The 21,174-nt window shown below is 42.9% G+C and overlaps 1 protein-coding gene across 2 annotated transcripts in view; it reads left to right on the top strand.

Moving 5' to 3' along the window:
• Positions 1–21,174, top strand: part of GRM8 (glutamate metabotropic receptor 8) — a gene marked incomplete at both ends in the record, with an annotated part of 726,752 nt that overhangs the window by 595,862 nt on the left and 109,716 nt on the right. Inside the window, one exon of one of the 2 annotated variants that reach the window (XM_079786101.1) lies at positions 16,260–16,414. In XM_079786101.1, coding sequence (XP_079642227.1) covers positions 16,260–16,414 — 155 coding nt within the window. The remainder of the gene's footprint in view (positions 1–16,259; positions 16,415–21,174) is intronic. The other variant, XM_079786102.1, reaches the window with a different exon arrangement.

The raw sequence follows: 21,174 nt of genomic DNA on the forward strand, positions 1-21,174 counted from the left end.
ATGTTGGTATACTTGAAGTTGTCCCAGAGGCTCCTTATACTATCTTCATATTTTTGGATTCTTTTTGCTTTTTGATTTTCTGGTTGTGTGTTTTTGCTTCTTCATATTTCAAATCTTTGACTTGATTCTTGGGATCCTCTAGTCTACTGTTGGATCTCTGTACATTATTGTTTATTTCAGTCAGTGTATGCTTAATTTCTAATTGGTCCTTTTTCATATCCTTGAGGGTCTCACTAAATTTCTTGGAGGTTTCTAGAAGATTCTTGAGTAACCTTGTAACTGTGGTTTTGAACTCTATATCCAGTAGTTTGCTTTCCTCCATTTCTGTCATTTGTGACCTGTTTCTTTGTCTCTGCATTTTGGCTGCTTCCCTGTGTTGATAGAGTGGCTTTGTTTGCTAGGTGTCCTATAGGGCCCAGTGGCTCAGCCTCCCTAATTACCTGAGGTGGACACTGTTGGTGCACCCCTTTGTGGGCTGTGTGCACAGTCTTGTTGTAGTTAAGCCTTGATTGCTGTTGGTATCACTAGGAGGAATTGACCTCCAGGCTAATTGGCTGTGAGAACCAGTTGTGTCTACTATGGGAGAACTTCTGTGCTGAAGACACCCTTATGGGGCAGGACTTGCTTTAGTGGGGCTTTGGGGCTCACTGAGTCTGACCCCTGAGTGTGTCTCTTATGGGTGTGAAGAGTTGTAATCTGGATGTTCTCACTCTGACCACTGGGTACACTGGCTCTTGGATCTCCAAGGAGGTGCAAAGTCAGCCACTGCCTGAGGCCACCCAGCAGGAGCTACAGAGAGATCTGCAGATTCCTCCTCTTTGTTTGGGGTTTGGAGGTGCCCAGATGAGGCCCAGCGGTGAAGCAATGCAAGCTGCTGTTGAGCCTTGGGCCTTCTTTTTGGAAGCTCTGGGGCTTTCTGACACAGCTGCAGTTTGTTAGGTTTTAGATTGCAAAAGGCCAGGACATTCACATGCAAAAGCCTCTGCACACAGCTTGGGTGGGGCGGGGTTTTAGGGAATCACCAGGGCAGAGCAAACAGCAATGGTTGCCAGTCTGCTCTGCCTGGAAGAGTTCCCCGGGTCTGTGTCCCACAGCACTGTGCAGGAACAATGATTGCTGCAAGCACCTTTGAGAGAAAGCTGCCCTCGTGTTTCAGCCTGATGCCAGACAGTCCAGTTTCTCCCCATATGAGTCTGGATCCCCAGAGTCTCGCTCAGAACTGGAGTTCAGAGCAGTCAGGAGTTTGTATCTCCCTTCCGATTGAAAAAGACAACAGTTACCCAGTTGCCAGCCCATTTCCACGTGCGCCTCTGTACCTCCGCACTTCTGCACCTCCTCCAGTCTCAGTGCGCTTTTCTCTTTCCTTCTATTTGTATAACTTCCTCTCAGTCAGCCTTCCTGTGGTTCTGGATGATATCTGTTTTGTCTTTTAGTTGTAGTTTTGATATGGTTGTGCCAGGCAGCAAGTTCAGGTGTTTAACTATGCCGCCATCTTGGTTGTCGACATGAATGATTTTAAAGGCTTCCCAGAGATCTATGGAGAAGTTAGGAAGATCATCCATGCAGCAAGGAAAGTAGGTGGAGAAGAATTTGCTGATATACTTGATAAGGAAATTGAAGAGCATATTGAAATGTGTAATTGGAAGAACTTGTTGAGTCATCTACCAGTATAAGGAAGAAGAAGATGAAGTAACTGAAGCAGAACCAGCAATATGGATATTACTGAAATTTACTTCTGTTTTGAATTGATATTAAAATTGACAAACATTTATGAAGAATTTTATGGAATATGATCCTCAAATGGAACATAGCCTTAACCATATTGGTGTATGATCACCAAAGGATTATAACTCTACAGCAATATTTTGATGAGTTAAAAGGAGACAACAACTTCCAATTACAATGTTCTACCAAAAGGTTTCATCAAAAAAACAGTGATCCCCAGCCATCAACATCTCCTACTCCTGACATCTAACCATTGACTTAATCATGGCTCTATGATTTAGGATCACCCAAAGCAGATGCTACTCCCTCTGACATATTATCAGTAGTAGCCTAATGCTATGCCACAATGCCAACATCATTCACCTCACTTCATTTCATCATGTAGGCATTTTATCATCTTACATCATCACAAGAATAAGGGTGAATACAAGACAATAAGATATTTTGAAAGAAAGAGAGGAAAGAAAGAGAGAGAGAGAAGGAGAGAGGCCACAGTAACATGACTTTTATTACAATATATATTTTTAATTATTCTTTTATTATTATTTATTGTTGTTAATCTCTTCCTTGCCTAATTTGTAAGTTAAACTTTATCATAGGTATGTATGTATAGGAATAAGCAGAGTATACCAGTATATAGTGTCCATTACTATTCATGGTTTTAGGGATCCATTGGGCGTTGTGGAATGTATTCCCCCATGGATAAGGTGGGGCTACTGTACTATCAATGCACTTATAGGTTGTATTTCTACTTCTCAACTAGTGTTGTTCAATAATGATAATGACACTTTGCATTCTTGCAGAACCTTAAATGCAAAGATCATAAAGAAATTTCCACAAGAGGAAGTACTCTTGTTAGTTCAATTTAGTGATGGAAAATTGGTAAGGAGGATTGGCTGAGATCATTTGAAATGCCATTTGACAACATTCCTTATCTTATTTATTTCATACACATACGTAAGTTAAAGGAAAACATTTTTGACCCAACATTCCTAAAGGAGGACACATTTTTAATACTTTCATACTTAATTTTTGAAAATATCCATTTGAGTGAGAACTTTAGCCAAGGTAAGTACACATGGAGATTATACAGTGAAATTCTGGAGTGTGGTTACACATCTGGATTCCACCTTTATATTCTGCTAGAGGCCCAGTGCATGGATTCATGCACCAGGGGGATCCCTTGGCCTGGCCTGTGGAGATTGGGCAAAACTGGCTCTCTGACATCCCCTGAGGGATCCCAGATTGCAAGAGGGTGGTTCTCGGGTGATGCACCCCAGAAATGGGCTCCCTCTTCTCTGGTTTCAGGTGTGTCACCCAAGAACCACAGCTGCCAAGTCACTGCAGCTCGGCAGCTTGTGTGTTGAGCGTCTGCCTGCTGGGGTCAGTGGACATCATAGCTACCGGTCGGAGCGCCTGCCCCCTGGTGGTCATTGTGCATCATAACTACCGGTCGGGCAGTCGGACAGTTGGACAGTCACTTAGGCTTTTCTATATATAGATGTTTCCACATTGCAATTATCAGCATAGACTTTAAAGGAGAATCTGAAAGCAGTTAATTAATCCATGCTAATGTCTTTCTTACTCAGTTCTAAACTCTGCATTATTCTTAAAGTTTTGTAAAGTGATATGAAGTGAAGCATTCATTTCCACAACTAATACAATTTTAGTTATTTGTTGAACTATCCTATATAATAAAAGCCTAATATACACATTGTCCCCTTGACCGAGAGTTCGGCTGGTAGTTCAACCACTTACTATGATGTGCGCTCACCACCGGGGGGGGGGGGGGGGGGATGGTGGGGTAGGGGGTGGTGGGGTGGAGGCGTTGGCAATGTTGTGTTGGCAGCGGGTGGCAGTGGAGGCACTGTTGGCCCCGATGAGAGCAGGACCACGGCTGGATGGTGGAGCAGGTGAGCAGGCGGCACCAGGTCAAGGCAGGTGCGAGCGGGGGCCCAATCGCCCCGCAGACCATGACCAGTGGCTGGCAGGCCCTGATCACGTGATCAGGGCCGGGCCTGGAGCTGGGACGGGGAACTGAGGGTGGGTGGCAGCGACCAACCTCCCGTGGCGCCTGGCGAGGGGGGGAGGAGGGGAACTGTGACCTCATGCTGGCTACCTGGGGGCAGGGGTGATGGGATGGAGGTGCGGTGAGAATGCAGGGTGTCCACCAAACTCGCTCTCATTCCCCCTGCTACCCTCCCCTGGGACGCCAGGGCTCATGTGCCAGGGAAGCCCCTGTGCTCAGGTACTGGGTGCCTGCGAGGAGCCTGCCCCACACCCATGTGGCCTCTTCTGGAGGAGCAGGGCCGCAGCCACTGGGTCCACAGGGGCTGGTTGGGCTCCCCGAAGGTTTGCACAGGAGCTGGTCTGCGAGGCCAGCTGGGAGAGAGCACGCTGCCTGCCAGGCTTCCGTGTGGCACCGTTGGGTGGCCCAGAGGCCCATGCTGTGCCCTGGCCCACTGCGTCCAGCCACACTCACCGCATCTCTGCATGGGGACTCGGGAGCTGTGACTCAGGGGGAAGAGGGCGTATGGGGGCCTGGGGGCCCAGGTGCTGCCCAGAGCCCAGAGGTCAGCCGGGACCTGCTCTTCCATGCCAGACGCTCACACTTCCATCACTCACCAAGCCTAGGGACTATACCTGTGCATGGATGTCGTGCACTGGGCCACTAGTTCATTAACACACTTTTCTAGATACTGGAGTATTATGATTGTCTACTATAAGCACTAGACTAACTGCCTATAATGGCTTAACAATGACAGAAGTTTGGTTTTTACTTAGATAATAGTACTCTATGTATGAATGGATGAACAAATTACTAACGCAGACCTTCTCTGAGCACTCACACAGGAATCCAGGAGCATGCAAGCCCTCCTGTCTTTATCTTGTAGCTTCTACAGTTGCCCAGCATGTAATTTCCATTCTAGCAGCCAGAAAGAGGAAGGATCATAGAAGACCACTTAAGAAGCTTTATTGACTGAGGCCCAGAAGTGGTATCTACCTCTTCTTTTCACATTTCCTTGGCTAGAGCTAATCATTTGGCTGCACAACTAAGTACAGGAAAGATTAGAAATGTAGACTATGGATGTGCCCAGGAAAAAGAAAATATGGATTTGAGTGTTCAGACATGTTCTGTGCTACATATAGTAGTGAACATAATGGAAAAACGTTCCACAATCATGGAGCTGATAATATAACAATGTATGACAACTACTTAAATAAATCACATATTTTTGATACTTATAAGTACCATGAAGGGAATAAATAATGTGTGTACGGTAAGAGCAAGTGTTAGTGAGAGGAAATGGCTAATTTGGGTGTGGTGATTTGATAGGACCTCTGTCTGTGAGAGTTGAACTGGGATATAAATGATAAGAAGGAACCAATTATGCAAAGAACCAGGTGGGAAAACATGGGGTGTAGAGGTGGAGGGAGGGACAGAGAGAAAGAGACAGAGATCCTGAATGGAGCAAACTCATGTGTTTGAAGAACTGGAAGAAGCCCAGAGTGGATAGAGTACAGAAATTAGAAATATTGAAGAGATAAAAAGATGTTAAAGGCCATGATAAACATTTTGTGTTATATTCTAAGTGAATGGGAAGCTGCTGCATGGTTTTAAGGAGAAGGGCCATAGGATTTGATTATGTTTTAAAGTGTCACTCTGGTTGCAGAACAGAGAGTGGGGTGAACACAGGATACTGGCTAGGAGTTCAGGGAGAGATCACAGTAGCTTGGGCCAGCATAGACGAAGAGGAAATGGAGAGAACGGGAAAATCCAGGATATGTTTTGGAGATAGAATCTGTTATTGCCTGAGACGTGGGCTTTTGTTTGTTTCTACCACTGGAGGAGTTTGGATTTAATTTTAGGATCTTATTTCCTGATCTGACATCCACTGACCCCGGGTCAGACATCTCTTTAGGGGAGAAACTAGTGAAGGGGGTTCAGTCCAATTGAAGAGGAAGGGAGGCTGAATCAGAATGGCAATGACCGCTGGAATGAAATCTTTCAGTCCTGCACTGATTAATACGGATGAAGGCTGAGCACTTGAAATATGGCTAGTCTGAACTGCAATGATCTGTAAGCATAAAGTACAACCGCATTTTGAAGACCTGGTATGTAAAAATAAGTATAAAGTATCTCATTAATATTTTCTTACTGGTTATGTTTTGACATCATAACATTTTGCATATAGTATTGGGTTATATAAAATGTATTACTGAAAATAATTTCATCTTTTTTTCTTTATGTTTTTAGACTTCTTTAAAGAAAAACTTTGATTTTCAGAAAAATTGCTCAGCTAGTACAGGCAGTTCCCATATTTCACCCACCCACACACAGTTTCCCCAATTATTAACATTTCATATTAGTGTAGTACATTTGTTGTATTCATTAACCAATATTGATGCATTGTTGTTAATTAAAGTTTATAGCTTCCTTTTTCTTCGTTCTTCACAGTTAGATGTGGGGTTTGACTTAGGTTTTCACTTGGTTGGGTGGATGGACAGTCCTCAGCAGCTCACTAAGGGGAAAAAGACTGAGAAATGTGTTTGGAAATCTAAAAAGAATCGAGTGTTATGTCTCATGTATAAAGTTTAAGATACCAAACAACCAAGCAGAGATACAAGTAATTGGATAAGTCTGTGCACTCATCAGTGGAGTTATGAGGTTAAAGTTCAAATTCAAATGGTGTGAAGAGTTAATGACAAATAAGCAAATGGAAAGAGTGAGGACAGCTTACAAAAAATTTTGCATTGCCCTGGCTGGTGTGGCTCATTGGCTGTTGCATCGCCCCGTATACTAAAAGGTTACACATGCAATTCCTGGTCAGGTAATTTCAATCCCTGGTTGGGACATGTATGGAAAGCAACCAAATGATGTTCTCTCTCACCTCTCTCTCTCTCAAAAAAAAAAAAAAAAGAAAGAAAAAAAAAGAAAGAAAATCAATAGGAAGTATATCCTTGGGTGAATATTCAAAAAAAATTAGTAGAAGTTTTGTTTTACTTTTGAGAGTGTACAAATGATGCAGTGTGGTTAGTAAAAAGATTTGTTGACTTGATTTTCTTTTTAAGATGAGAACTATGAGAACTCATTTGTAAACTGAAGAGAATACTGCAGACAGTCTAAGTTTGTTGATGTGAAACAAAGAAAAATTAACTATGAAACTGCAAATGTATGGAAGGAGGTCTTAGCACTAGGGAAGGGATCAGGGACATGTAGCCAATAGGATCAGGGCCATGTGTGCCAATAGGAGGAGGAGATAATATGACAGTATAAATGCAGGGAGATTGTAGGTTTTGCGTGATGAGAGAGTTTTTTTCTTATTGCTTTTCTTCCTCAGTGTGAAAAAGTATGGGACAAGCTGAAGCGATGGGGAAGGAAGGTGTTGGATATGTGAGGCATGGAACAGTGAGCCACCCAAAAGGGGGGAAAGTGGACTAATTGGGAAAGTTTGGTAGAATTCAGGAGCAATGTTGACTAAACATGTGACGTCTGAGGTCATGAATTTAAAGTAAGAACAGACAGCAAGGTCAAGGTTCAATGAAGCCAGAGGGGAACCTAATGTGTAGAATTTAGGGAGGAGCTCACTCTGAGTCTTGCCTGAGGCAGCTCACATGCCCAAGTCTAGTCCAGGTCTTGCCAGACAGTAAAGTTTTAAGATTTTCTCGAGTAATATTGAGCTACTTGGGTGCAGGCTAAAAATATGCACAACTGAGTTTAGTCATGACTGTGATTCGGCAATGAAATAAAACTGGACAGACAGAGATGTACAAGAGAACAGATGATAGAATCTATGACAAGGAAGGTCATAGAACCTATGCAAGAATAGGAGGGAAGAGAAACTACATGGGAGTGAAGTCTAATGACAAATTGGGCTGATAAATTAATGAGTACATTTAGGGGCTCATAGGATTGTTGCAGGGGTAAGGAGTGAAAGTTGGTTTCCAAAGAGGTGATATAGTTACTCAACAAGACCACTTCTAGAGTGTGGTTTTAATAGTGGGTGGTGAGAGGCATGAAAGGAATGATAACTGAGAGTGAGGAAGTCAGCTAACACAGAAACCAGGCTGTTGGGTCATCCAAGTAGACAGCGAGGTGGAGAGAAGTGATAATAGGTATATGGATAGAGATGAATAGAGCATCAAATGCTGAGGTCTTCAATGAACAAAGGCTGAGTAACTAGTATATAAGAGTAATCTGACTGATTACTAAATAATTAAACTATGATATGATTCTGATTCACATATATACTTCTGTTTATTGATCCTAAGAAATACTTGATAAAATTAACTGGATAAGGAGAGGAAGAGCATGAATAATTGAGATTCTGTTGAAAATTGGTATTTCCTATGGCATTTTGTTCAATGACTTATATCTTATACACTCATTTTTCTTTTAATGGCACTAAAAAATGACTATGTTAGCTTCATGTTTAACTTCCTTATTTTTTTCCTGCTTACCCAATAGGGGAGGTAGTTATGAAAAAGAAAGTACATAATGTTTTGTAGCAAGAGGGAAAAAGGAAAGTAATAAACATGAAAATATACTGAATGGCTTATACTTATAAATATATTTTTAATATTTTCACATAAAGGTGAATGAATTATTCTCCTTTTTTGTGTGTTGTGGAAACAAGAAAATGTAGATCAAAGAGCACAAGTATAGGAAAGGAATGGATAATGATGATACTAGTTTCCATTCACTGCACAGCTCTCGTGTGTCAGTCACCCACTAAGTAATAGCCCAGGCATGTTGGAGTTATTATGCTCTCTTGACATTTGAGAAAACTGGTTTAGTGAGGGTAATGTGCCCAGATCACACAGGTACTAGTAATTGGCAGAACCAGAAATCAAACTCCAGCCCCTGAATCCCAAGGCCATACCTACTGTTCCCCGGAATAATATTGAACAGAGCCAGCATTTTCACATACAATCTTCATTGGATGTATCATTTTTCCTACAAAAACACATTGAAGTACTTGATGTGCTGAGTAATAAAAATATCGTTTTTCCACACATTTTTTTATTGAACAGAAAATATTCAAGATGTATAGACTCTGAGAGCAATTCCTGGCTGGTAAAAGCTGCCTTACAACTCCAGGTTGTTTGTTTTCATTTCTCCTCTAGTGTATATTGAGTAAAAAAGTGTTTAAAGAAATTAATTGCCTTCAAAGTTTCTGAATTAACTAAACTCTAGGATGGAAAGAAACAAAACAAGAAAATTTGATGGAGCATAATTTATTATATATATATTATATAGTATATATAATATCAGGGTGGCCTTTTAAAATTTTACTTGTAGAAATAAGAAAAAAGCATGGCCCCTCATGGCTACTCAAGGGTGTTCTTTGTTAAACAGATCATGGAGCCACAGTGCAATCATTGGAGAAGAGCCAGTATGCCAATGGAGTTCATTTTTCATGTGAAAGGTTGAAGTAGTCAACTGCAAGCCTAGCTCAGGATCTGAAATCAGATTAGTAAAATGAGTCATAAAAGTGGTTTCTAGCATCACACTGATAACAGTGTGAAAGGGACTGATTTGGCTTCTTCATTGGTGAATATAAAATGTGAGAGGAGATATAAATGAAGTTCATAATGTTATGAGGAGGGTATAAATGGATCTTCTGTATATTATTAGTTGGTGTGTCTTTTATGCATTATTGTAATTTATTGATTGCTCACTCAATATCAAGCACTGTCTTTGGTGCAGCACCTACAAAGATAAGAGATACACTCTGCCTTTATTAAGGAGACCATAGTTTTGTGGGAGAGTCCAAGTGTCCACACAATGTTGAGCACATAATAGGTTCTCAATAAATATCTGCTGAATACATGTTTTGGTTAGGTATGGGGGTGAATAGCAAAAGTGTGTGGAGTGTATGTAGCAAGTGCTATGATAGAACAGGATAGGACATGCAGAGACACTTGGACTTCTGCTGAAGGTTTCTGTAAGCGAGAACTTAAAGTCACATTTGGGAGGAATTATATAGAGAAGAAAGGTTAGCAGGAAGGATGAAGGGAACTTACAGAAAATAACATGTGCAGAGACAAGAAGCTGAGAAAAAGCATGGTGAATATACAGAACTGGAGTTTCAGTATACATGGCATTGTGTTCAAAGATGAGAACAAAGATTAGTAAGGGGACTTCAGGAAAGCCATATATGCTCACCAATAAATTCTTGTGTTCTTGTATAGACACTTGATCTCAAACATAGTATTGTTATAACACAGTAGAGACAATAATGGTTAATATTTATAAAATGCTTACTATATACTAGATGTTTTACATATATTAATTTTTTAAACCTCATCTATCCTCCTGAGATGGGAATTACTACTAGCTCATTTTAAGGAGTAGACAAGTAAAATACAGTGAAATTAAGTAACTGACTTGAGATAATAGAGCTGGGATTTAAACCCAATGATCTGGCTCCAAAACCCACACTCCTACCACGTTAGTATATTGCCTCTTAATGCAGTGTCAAATTTTGTGTAACTTGCTATTAATAATGATATTTGAATATCTAAGTTGAACAATTATTATTTTTGTGATACTACATCTCTCATTCACTTACTTTCCAATATACTTTCTCAAGTTGGAGAAAAGAAGTGTAGGAACAGGGGGACACTAGGAATTATATATAATTCTGAGACATTTGTGGGAATGTGTTATATAAGTAGCAGTCTTCCATCCTGGGTAGCATTAGGGTGAAAAAGTTTGGGACTGTTATAGAAGACAAGAGACCCAGTGCACAAATTTGTGCACATTGAAAGGAAATTAATAAGAAGAAATATTTTAATATCACTATTCGCCCTTTCTCTATAATAGAAGTGTCAACCAAATTTATGATTGACAATGACAGATGGAAACACACACGTGCAATTGGTGCCAGCAAGAGCTTGATATCTATACTAGAGGCCTGATGCACGAAATTCATGCACGAGGTGAGGGGTGTCCCTCAGCTTGGCTTGCACCCTCTCACAATCCGGGGCACCATGGGGGATGTCTGACTGCCGGTTTAGGCCTGATCGGGCTTAAACCGGCAGTCAGACATCCCTCTCACAAACCAGGATCCCTGCTCCTTACCGCCTGCCTGCTCACTCCTAACTGCCTGCCTGCACTTGCCAGCTGTGATCCTGGCTTCTGTGGGAGAGCACTGACCACCAGGGGCCAGCTCCTGCATTAAGCATCTGCCCCTTGGTGGTCAGTGCACATCATAGTGACTGGTCGCTCTGGTTGTTCTGATCATTCCGCTGTAATGGTCGCTGGGCTTTTATATATATAGACTAGTGACCCGGTGCATGAAATTTGTGCATATTAAAAGGGAAATAATTAGAGGAAGTATTTTAATATTGCTTTTTGCCCTTTCTCTATAATAGAAGGGTCAGAGATGAAAGAAAATTAGTAAAATTATATGAAAATCTTCCTCCTATCGGAGTCTGGGGCACGCCATGGGAACCAGAGTCAAGTCCCTGACCACCTACGTGTGCCTCAATCGCATGAGACCCAGACCCGGCCGGCTCCACCCACATTGGGCTAGATCCAGACCTGGCTGGCTCCATCCCCTTCAAGCCCAGCCGGGTGGGGGGCGCGGCCTCAGGTTTCCTGGCCCAGTGCCGGGGTGGGGGCGTGGCCTGAGGTTGCCCAGTTCAGGTCAGGGGGCACTCCTTGAGGTCCCCTGGCCCAGGACAGGGGGTGCGGCATGAGGTACCCCATCAAGCCCCGCCAGGTGGGGGGCGCAGCCTCAGGTCCCCCAGCCCGGCACCGGGACGGGGTGCACAGCCTGAGATCCCCCGGCCTGGGTGGGGGTGGGGGACATGCCTTGAGGTCCCCCATCAAGCCTCACGGGCAGGGGGCGTGACCTGAGGTCCCCCATCAAACCCTGCATGACTAGGGGTGTGGCCTCAGGTCCCCCGGCCTGGTGCCGGGGTGGGGGACAGAGCCTCAGGTCCTCTGGCCCATTACCAGGGCAGGGGGCACGGCTTAAGGTCCCCCAGTCCAGCACTGGGGCGGGGGTGCAGCATGAGGTCCCCCGTCAAGCCCCACTGGGTGGGGGCTGCAACCTGAGTTCCCCCGTCCAGCCACGCTGGGTTTGGGGCAAGGCCTGAGGTCCCCTGTCAAGCCCTGCATGGCGGGGGGTGCGACCTCGACCTGGTGCCGGGGTTGGGGGCGCAGTCTCAGGTCCTCCAGCCCATCGCCGGGACAGGGGGTGCGGCCTGAGGTACCCCAGCCCAGCACTGGGGCGGGGGGCATGGCCTGAGGTCTGCTGTCAAGCCCCACCAGCCGGGGGGGTGCAGCCTCAGGTCCCCTGCCCCGGCCTAGCGCAACGCAGCCTCAGGTCCCTGCTGATTGCTCATTAAGGCTTGTTATGGGAACTTGGCCTATGCTGTGGGCCCAGCCATCTTGTGTTATGGGATGCCCTCCTCTGCTGTGGGCGCAGCCATCTTGTGTTACTGAATCACTGCCTTAGCTGTGGGCACAGCCATTTTTGTTATGGTGTGATGGTCAATTTGCATATTCCCTCTTTATTTGATAGTATATATAAAGAAATAATATGCAAATTAGCAAGGATGCCATAACAGTCACGACCGGCTTAGGAGGAGGCTGCACACACAGATGGGCAGGAGAGTACTGCATGCGTGGTGAGGCAAGCCATGGATGGTGCAGGCCTGGAGCGGAGACACGCACAGGGGGGCCTCCCCCAGCCGCCACTGCATGGCTGGAACAGGCCCGGAGTGGACACAGCGCGGCATGCCAGCAGTCCCACCTCTGCATGTGAGCTGCAGAGGAAACACCTTTTCTGACCGCTCATTGGCTAAGCTCCCTGTACGCTGCCACTTGCAGTGTTCTTGATAACTTGGGTTATAAGAATCCAAGAAGGTGATCTAGGGTTTTTCCACCTCACTCCTGGGGGAAAATACGAAGGTCCGCTGCTGGAGGGGCTAAGAAAGATCATATCCTTCCCTAGCCAGTTTGTGTCATTGGATAGAGCCTTGGCCTGTGGACCGCAAGGTCCGTGTTCGATTCTGATCAAGGGCATGTACCTAGGTTGCAGGCTTCTCCCTAGCTGGAGCCCAGGTCAGGGCTCATGCAGGAGGCAACCAATTGAAGTGTCCCTCTCACATTGATGTTTCTCTCTGTCTTTCCCTCTCTCTTCCACACTCTCTAAAAATCAATGGAAAAATATCCTCAGGTGAGGATAAAAAAAAAAAAAAAAAGAAAGAAATGTCATATCCTATGAAAGAGACATCTTGAAAATGCCTAAAGAAAGTTGTCATTTTTTTGTGGTGAAGGGACTGGAGTCCATGTTGATAAAAACACCTTGGCGGCTGTGGCGGCTGGTAGTGGCAGCAGCAGCAGAGTGATGGGGTGGTGCTTTCCCCTGATCAGCCTGGTCGCCTCCCGCAGAGGGAGGCCTAAGCCATCAGTAGGACATCCCCTGAGGGCTCCTGGACTGTGAGAGGGTGCAGGCTGGGCTGAGGGACCCCCCACCAGTGCATGAATTTTGTGCACTGGGCCTCTAGTATATAGATAAACTTGCTTAATTAGACCTGCTTTCTGATTTAGCCAAAGTTTTTCCAGCCCAGTGAAGCACCACAACTTCTCTTTCAGATACTTGTCAGAAACACAGCAGTAAATATCAACATGAAGGAGATTATATTGTAGATCACACAGGGAGAACAAAGGATGAAATATTTAACTATAGCATTGTTTGACTATATTCTGCTCAGTAAGAAAACCTGAAGTCATTTTCAAGTTCCACCATTTCTTACTTATTTTCAATTGGGTCAAGTTTCTAAACTTTCTAAATCTCCGTTTTCCAGCTAATGCAAAGAAAATAGGATTCTACCAAGTCTCCTATCTACTTACTCCAGGACTTCTGTGAGGATCAAATGAGATGAGGCATGTGAAAACACTTCACAGACATTTGGTTAAAGTGTAAAATGTTTGCACCTGGCTATAAAGCAACTCATGTTCCTGGGCTAAAGAAACTGCAAGGAGGCTAGTCACTAGTGAGAGGAAGCTGGGCGTTGCTATGTGACGTCATTACCTGGTGCCCACAGAGATCATTTCTGGGCTGGGCTGGGCTGTGGGGCACATTTTGCACCATGGGATCTCAGCAGCATTGGCTGCGATTTGGTGATGGTGTCGCTCCGGGATGGTGGTGGGACGTGTGTCCCACTTGGGGGAAGCCGAGTGTTGATTTGTTGGTGCCAGGTCCATGGTACAGTTTCTTTGTAAATGGCCAGTGTGTGTCATGGCAGATCCTGCATTGAGCGTCTGCCCCCTGTGGTCAGTGCACATCATAGCAACTAGTTGGATGGTCGGAGGTACACTTAGCATATTAGCCTTTTATATATATAGATAGTCATTCAGTGAAGAATGTTGACAATATTGGGGATTTTACTTAGAGAAAATAAAATGTTCCTTTATTCATGGAGAATATGACATCAATATTTTTTGAAGTAACATATAAGTGTCAGGAATTGTTGATGATGTGAATGCAAAATTCATAACTGACATGTATTTTTCCACTCAGGAATACCTTCCATTTGAATTTCCATAATCTTTTGTCTAGATATCACTTAAAGAACTTTCAACATCTTGTCTATTACTCTGCTTTGGTGTATACTGAAATACATATGGAATGAATAAGAATCACATCTAAATATCCAAAGTGTTGTTCATTGCCCTTGACAAGCACTTGTTTATTTAAAGTGTCTTTATTACCCCAGTTTTACATATAAGGAAACTGAAGATTGGAAGGTTAACCTGCTTGAGGTAACTAGGAGTTAAAAAAAGGTTTTAGTCAGGTATGGCAAATGGGTTTCCCCATGAGTATCTTAGGAGTAGCTAAGATAGTAATGATTGCTTGGAGAGATCCTATTTTACTTCCTAATTACTCATTTCTTTCTTAATTTATATATAAAGTCATTTCCCATATGAACTATTAATCATAATTTAAATAGATACAACTCCTTTAGGATTTCAAAATACGTTCATATTCATTGTTAAGTCCCTATGTGACAAGTGAAGAAAAAGAGACATGCCCACATTGTGGAAATAAATGTGGAAGTAGAGTTAGCATGGACACGACCCTCTTGACTCTCAGACCAGTGCTCTCTCTTCCATCCTGTGCCACTTTTTGTGGCCAATACCAGTTACCCATGGTCTCATCAGAGACCTCACACTGTTTAAATTTTAGGGAGATTCCAGAGAACAGAGGATGTTAGACATCTCTTCATTTAATACTAGGAACGTACCCTAATTGTTGCTGTGTGACTCTGATTGTGTTTATTTGGAAGTTCCTTTCTTTAGTCATCCATTTTGTTTGACAAGTTAAAAGTAGAATTTCGTTATTATTGGTTTTAATTAAAAGCTCCACAGGTAGGATAAGAAACACATTCTAAGATGGAAATATATGGAGTTGGCATATAAAACAATTAGTAGTATACATTTTTGGAGAATGCAATATGGAAAAGAGATCGCAATAAGGGGACACTTCCTAGTATAGTGTTAAAATTAAATTCAGCACCTATGCTGTGAGAAGAAAGTCAGGGAAGGGGCCTGCGGAGAGAAGATAGACACAAAGAAACGGGGTTGGTGTCAGGTGAATTTGTCCCGATATCAAAGTGTAGTCCAAGAAGATGAGGCAGGGAAGGGTCTCTGAAGGCTGTTAGAGAAAAGGAAGGTTTGTATAGATACCGAGGCTCCATGGACCAGGAAAACACTGGGGATAGTGATCCCTTTCTACTCTGAAAACCTGTGATTATAAAAAAGCTAATAGGAGGGAACGTAAAAGTGAGCAGAAGCTTTTAAGAGAAAAGATGAAAGCTTCTGAGAGAAATGGGAGTTTAGAAAGAAGGCTTTTCGTGCATCCTGCTGCCCTGCCACTCTTACACTTGTCGCAGTGAACAAGGGGCACTTTTATGATCTGAGCAGGGCTGGACTTCCCAGGGATCACTTCCTCACCCACTGAAAGCTTCCCAACAGCAGCCCACGTGGCTATGCTCTTGGGCAAAGGTAGTGGAAGCAAAGGCTTGGCAGAGAGATTGCATAGGGCAACTGCTTCAGAAGGGAGCTCAGATCAGAGTAAAGTAAAACCCCAGGGAATCTGGCTGGGTCATTTTCCTGCCACATTTTGAGTTGCTGTTGGTAGTTCCTATTGTACAAGAGCTGTTATACTCCAAGACATGTACACTCTTCGCCATTAGCTGTCATTCTCTGCAGCCAGTATTGAATATGCAGCCCATCCACTTTTATTTATGTAACTGTTATGCCTAACTTGGATACTCATCGTTTACTTTCTCTCATGCACGATAAAGCATGTCTTTCTCCCTGTACCTACTGCTAGGCCTCTTTTCATGTAGAAGATATTATGTCATCAAGACTGACTTTATATGGATTACAACTCTTCATATCTCTTACCATGCACAATGTATTTTTATATACCTCTCTTTCTTAGAGAGAAATAAGCCCAGTGGGCTATCTTACTAAGAGTTTATTAACATTGTTTTCTGAACATTTATAGGTAGTGCTGGGACACCCGTCACTTTTAATGAGAACGGAGATGCTCCTGGGCGCTACGATATCTTCCAGTATCAAATCACCAACAAGAGTACAGAGTACAAGGTCATTGGGCACTGGACCAATCAGCTCCACCTAAAAGCAAGTATCACCATAAATGTACACCAATGGATATTGTTCTCAAAGAAGAATGCTTTATTTTTAAGTATAAAACCTTTATTAGAATACATTTTCTCCCAAGTACATTTTTTAGGAAATGTATGATTTGATTCTATCTTTAACTTTAAAATGTGATGGAATGTCTTAAATGTCTGTAGAGATAGCTGATAATCATAGGGATTTAATGAAAGATTTCATTTTCTTTTCATTGACTATATATACACTTAGGGCAATTTTTCCCTTTTCTGAAAGAATCACTTGGTCAAGTCTTTGTACCCTGTGTGTGTGTGTAGAGGGGAGGGTTGGGGAGTGAATAAATGCCATGAATGCTGAAGTTGGGGCTTAAAAATAAGTGTATTCCATCTTTACCACATCTAAGGGGAGACTTTTAGAATACATCTGATTGATGTAAGTGCATTCTGATCTGGATCTACATGTCATCTTTCTTTTTAAAAAAAATATATTTTATTGATTTTTTACAGAGAGGAAGGGAGAGGGGTAGAGAGTTAGAAACATCGATGAGAGAGAAACATTGATCAGCTGCCTCCTGCACACCCGCTACTGGGGATGTGCCTGCAACCAAGGTACATGCCCTTGACCAGAATCAAACCTGGGACCCTTCAGTCTGCAGGTTGATGCTCTATCCACTGAGCCAAACCAGTTAGGGCTACATTTCATCTTTTGATGGCAGCACCAGAGAAAGTAAACATACGCAACGTGATGTCTATTGTTTACTAGCCCTTAGAGCTGCCTGCTGCCCCTGTCTTACCTCAGGTGCTGTCAAGACACAATGTCATGTGAGGACAACTTGGATAGAGCAGGGAGAAGCAGGGTCTCAGGGCCTGGGGATGATGCCAAACACGGCTGGACATTTGCCTGCCCGGGTGCCACACTGCCACAGAGCTCTGTCTTCTTGCCCTGCGGTGCGGTGGGGACCAGGTGGGGGTGGCATGCGGGATGGTGAAGGGCAGAGGAACTTCTTCAGATGTTCCTGGTTGGAACATCTCCAAGGGGCTCTCCTAGGGAAGGAGGCTTTGGGGACTTTGGGGAGAGCTGTCTCTGATTGACACCCACCAATCATAAGGGGCTCTGAGCAGGAAGTCAATCCTGAACTTGATGGATAAGGAAACCCAGGAAGTCACAGGGCACAGGGCTGGCGGTGGTGGCATGGGCAGGGTGCAGGGGTGGTTGGAGCATTTTACCACTGGGTAGGGAATTATTTCTCATTTGAACAGCCCTTGGTGCCATAGCAGTGCTCACTGGCTTCTGTGGGTATAAAATAGGAAGCTGCCCTGTAGTCTCAGAAAAGGATGGGCATCCTTTCATTCAGTATCTCTTCTACATCTATAATATAGGAATATTTGCAGAAATTGAGGGCCAAGGAATTGCTACAGCAGCAGTGTTTCCTCCATAGGCAATAAGATGCTTTTAAAGTGCTTCAAACGAATGAGAAGCATATTCTTCTACTTTCTATTGTCTTAATTTGTATTCCATTCTTATCTCTAATGAAAGTATCTCTTCTTCTTGATTCTCAAAGCTACCATAACACTGTGAGAGTTGAGTTCATTTCCTAAATCAATAATGAAGTTCATTTCCTAGCTACAGCTTATCCTAGCTGAAAGGTAAAAGCTCATGCCACACGTGAGGGTGGGAGGGAGCTCACTCTTGTCTCTAAGTATAATGTACACATGGGCTTTCATGTGTGTGAACCCACTTAGCAGACATGTATTTAGCCTTTTAATACACACTCACTTCCACATGTCCAAATATAGCCCTTCAGTGGTATGTCTATACAGCATCAGTCACCAATGTTCTCACAAAAGAAGCAGATGATGAGAAATAACAAAACTAGGGTATTTAGGATCAATTTTCTCTGAAATGGTTTCCTGATAATTAGCACAGTTATGCATTGAATAGTGCACACATACAACTTCTGTTTCAACTACTGTTGTACGATGCATGACCATGTATCTACACTGTACTGCAGGGAGTAGCCTCCTGAAATCTTACCCCTTATTTTGCAACCCAGATTGACATTTATCCAAACACATCTTCAGCAACTCTGCAGGTTGTTGATACCAATCTGAAAACGAATAGCTTTTAAAAATGTATCTTTATTGTCAAACATATTACAGATGTCCCCCTTTTATTCCCATTGACCTCCTCCACTCTGCGCGGGCCCCCCAGGCCTTCACCATATTATTTTTGTCTGTGTCCATGGGCTATGCATATAAGTTCTCCAGTTAATCTCTCCTCACCCCACCTCCCCACCCCCTGCCTTCACTCTGAGAGGCAGTAGCTTTTTGGCAAAGCCCTTTTGAAAGTGGACTTATGTTAAATAGAATAGATAAGACAAAGAAAATTTGATAAGGGCTAAAATGAAGCTCCTTTTTTATATTTTATTAATGCCAAACTGCCTATTAGAGTCTTATGATTAGATATTTATATAACAAAATTAAGTGGTTGACAATATATGTACTAATATATAATACCATGATACCTAAAATAATTATACACACAGTATACATACACACATCTCTCTATTTGTGAGTGATATATTTATTATAAAACTTTATATCGTGTTATTGTTCATAAAAGACAACAAAACCATTTGTAAGAATTATCTCTCAAGCATGGTCATGATCATTTATAACTTGATAGAAGTCTTGTTTTACTGAAACAGGGAGAATGAAAGTGTGAGAAGAAAAGAGAGTGAACTAGACTGTGGGGAGAGGTTATGTCAATTCTGTTGAATTCTGGAATTTATCAGGAAAAACTAAATTTTATTGGGAGTTAGATCAGTCACCAGCTTGACGGTAGAGTAGGGGATGCTTGAAAAATGACCAATTTATTAAAATTCTGCTTAGAACTTGGGCAAGGCAGCAAACAAGTCATTTGCCTCCCTTTGGTCATATGTAAAATGGAAACATTATTAACACCTACTTACTTGGTGGTAATAAGAATTAAATGGAATAGTAAAATGAAGCATTTAGTCCAGGGCCTGGCACACATGAAATGCATAAATATTACCTGTTATTAACCCAGTGCCTCATGGTTCTGTGTGGTCAGTGGGAGGTCTGCTAATGCGTGTGGTGATGAGAGAAGGTCTCTATTAGAAGAGGCTCTTGCTTTTAGAAAGTTCAGAGAGAATCTCTACATTTCAAATGTTGACTATTTTGTTCCCACAGCTCACTGTTTCTGCCTGACTTTACTATTGTCCTTAATGATTTAGCAAATCTATCTGCACTTAAAAAGTACACTTTATGGAAGAGAAATACATAGGTTTTTTTTTTTATAGTAGTGTGTGTCTACTTATTGTCACCTACGTGGTTAGTTGGGAATGGATTTGTTAAGTTCATTCTGTGCACATATTCTGTGCTAAGTGTTGGGACTAGAGTGACTATGTGGTCCCTGCAGTCAGGGATCTCACAGCCTAGAAGGACAGACAGATGCTCAAACCAATAATTCTAGCGCAATGAGGCAGGTTCACTGATGAAGGTATGTGCATGTTTTTTTTTGTTTGTTTTTTAATAATCCTCACCTGAGGATATGTTCATTGATTTTAGAAAGAGAGGGAGGGAGAGGGAGAGGGAGAGGGAGAGGGAGAGGGAGAGGGAGAGGAAGAGGGAGAGGGAGAAGGAGAGGGAGAGAGGGAGAGAGGGAGAGAGGGAGAGGGAGAGGGAGAGGGAGAGGGATGGAGATGAGGAGGGAGAGGGAGAGTGAGAGTGAGAGTGAGAGTGAGAGGGAGAGGGAGAGGGAGAGGGAGAGGGAGAAGGAGAGGGAGAGGGAGAGGGATGGAAAAGGGGAGGGAGAGGGAGAGAGAGAGGGAGAGGGAGAGGGAGAGGGAGAGGGAGAGGGAGAGGGAGAGGGAGAGGGAGAGGGAGAGGGAGAGGGAGAAGGAGAGGGAGAGGGAGAGGGATGGAAAGGGGGAGGGAGAGGGAGAGGGAGAGGGAGAGGGAGATACATTGATCGGTTGCCTCCAGTATGCCCAACCAGACATTGAACCCACAACTAGGAATGCGCCCTGACTTTGAATTGAACCTGCAATATTTTTGGTGTGTGGGGTGATGCTCCAACCAACTGAACCACCCGGCAAGGGTGGTGTGTGCATGGTTTCGCAAGGGCAGTGTAGAGAGAGATTGCTAATCTGGTGAGAGTTGATGAGGGACAGGGAAGGGTACTACTCACCTTATACTTCATCTCTCCTTACTCTATTAAACCAGATTTATAATATATTTCACACTCTCAGTGATAAACAATTATCAGCCAATTATTGGACTAATGTCTGCTTATTTTCAGAGCCAGTTTTTCTGGCAGAATTCAACCATAGGATGATTTTGTACATGGAGAGTGCATAATTAAGCATATATGAGCACAACAAATTTGCCCTGAAAATATATTAGTGGAGTGAAATAATTTTTAAAAAGTAAGTTATTCCTTTATTTTTCCTGAAAAATTATAAGGTGTTTTAGTTTATCAAAAATATTTTTTATTCCAAATATTGTTTCTTTTTCTTTTTTTTTTTTTATGGAACTAACATATGTTCTCCACTTAGCGATTACAATCAGTTAATATAAATTATTTGTTTAATTTAGGGCTTCTATTCAGTAATCTCAGTCCACACATGAAAGTCAAGTTGAACAATTGTGTCTCTCTATTTGTTAGCTGATTTTCTCAAGAGACAGGTGGTCCTTATTAGTGATTACAAACATATTGCAACCTAGCGGTTCAGAGTAAGCATCAAAGCCTGACCTGAGAAG

The sequence above is a fragment of the Cnephaeus nilssonii genome (genome assembly GCF_951640355.1).
Source record: "Cnephaeus nilssonii genome assembly, chromosome: 12".
Lineage (NCBI taxonomy): Eukaryota > Metazoa > Chordata > Mammalia > Chiroptera > Vespertilionidae > Cnephaeus > Cnephaeus nilssonii.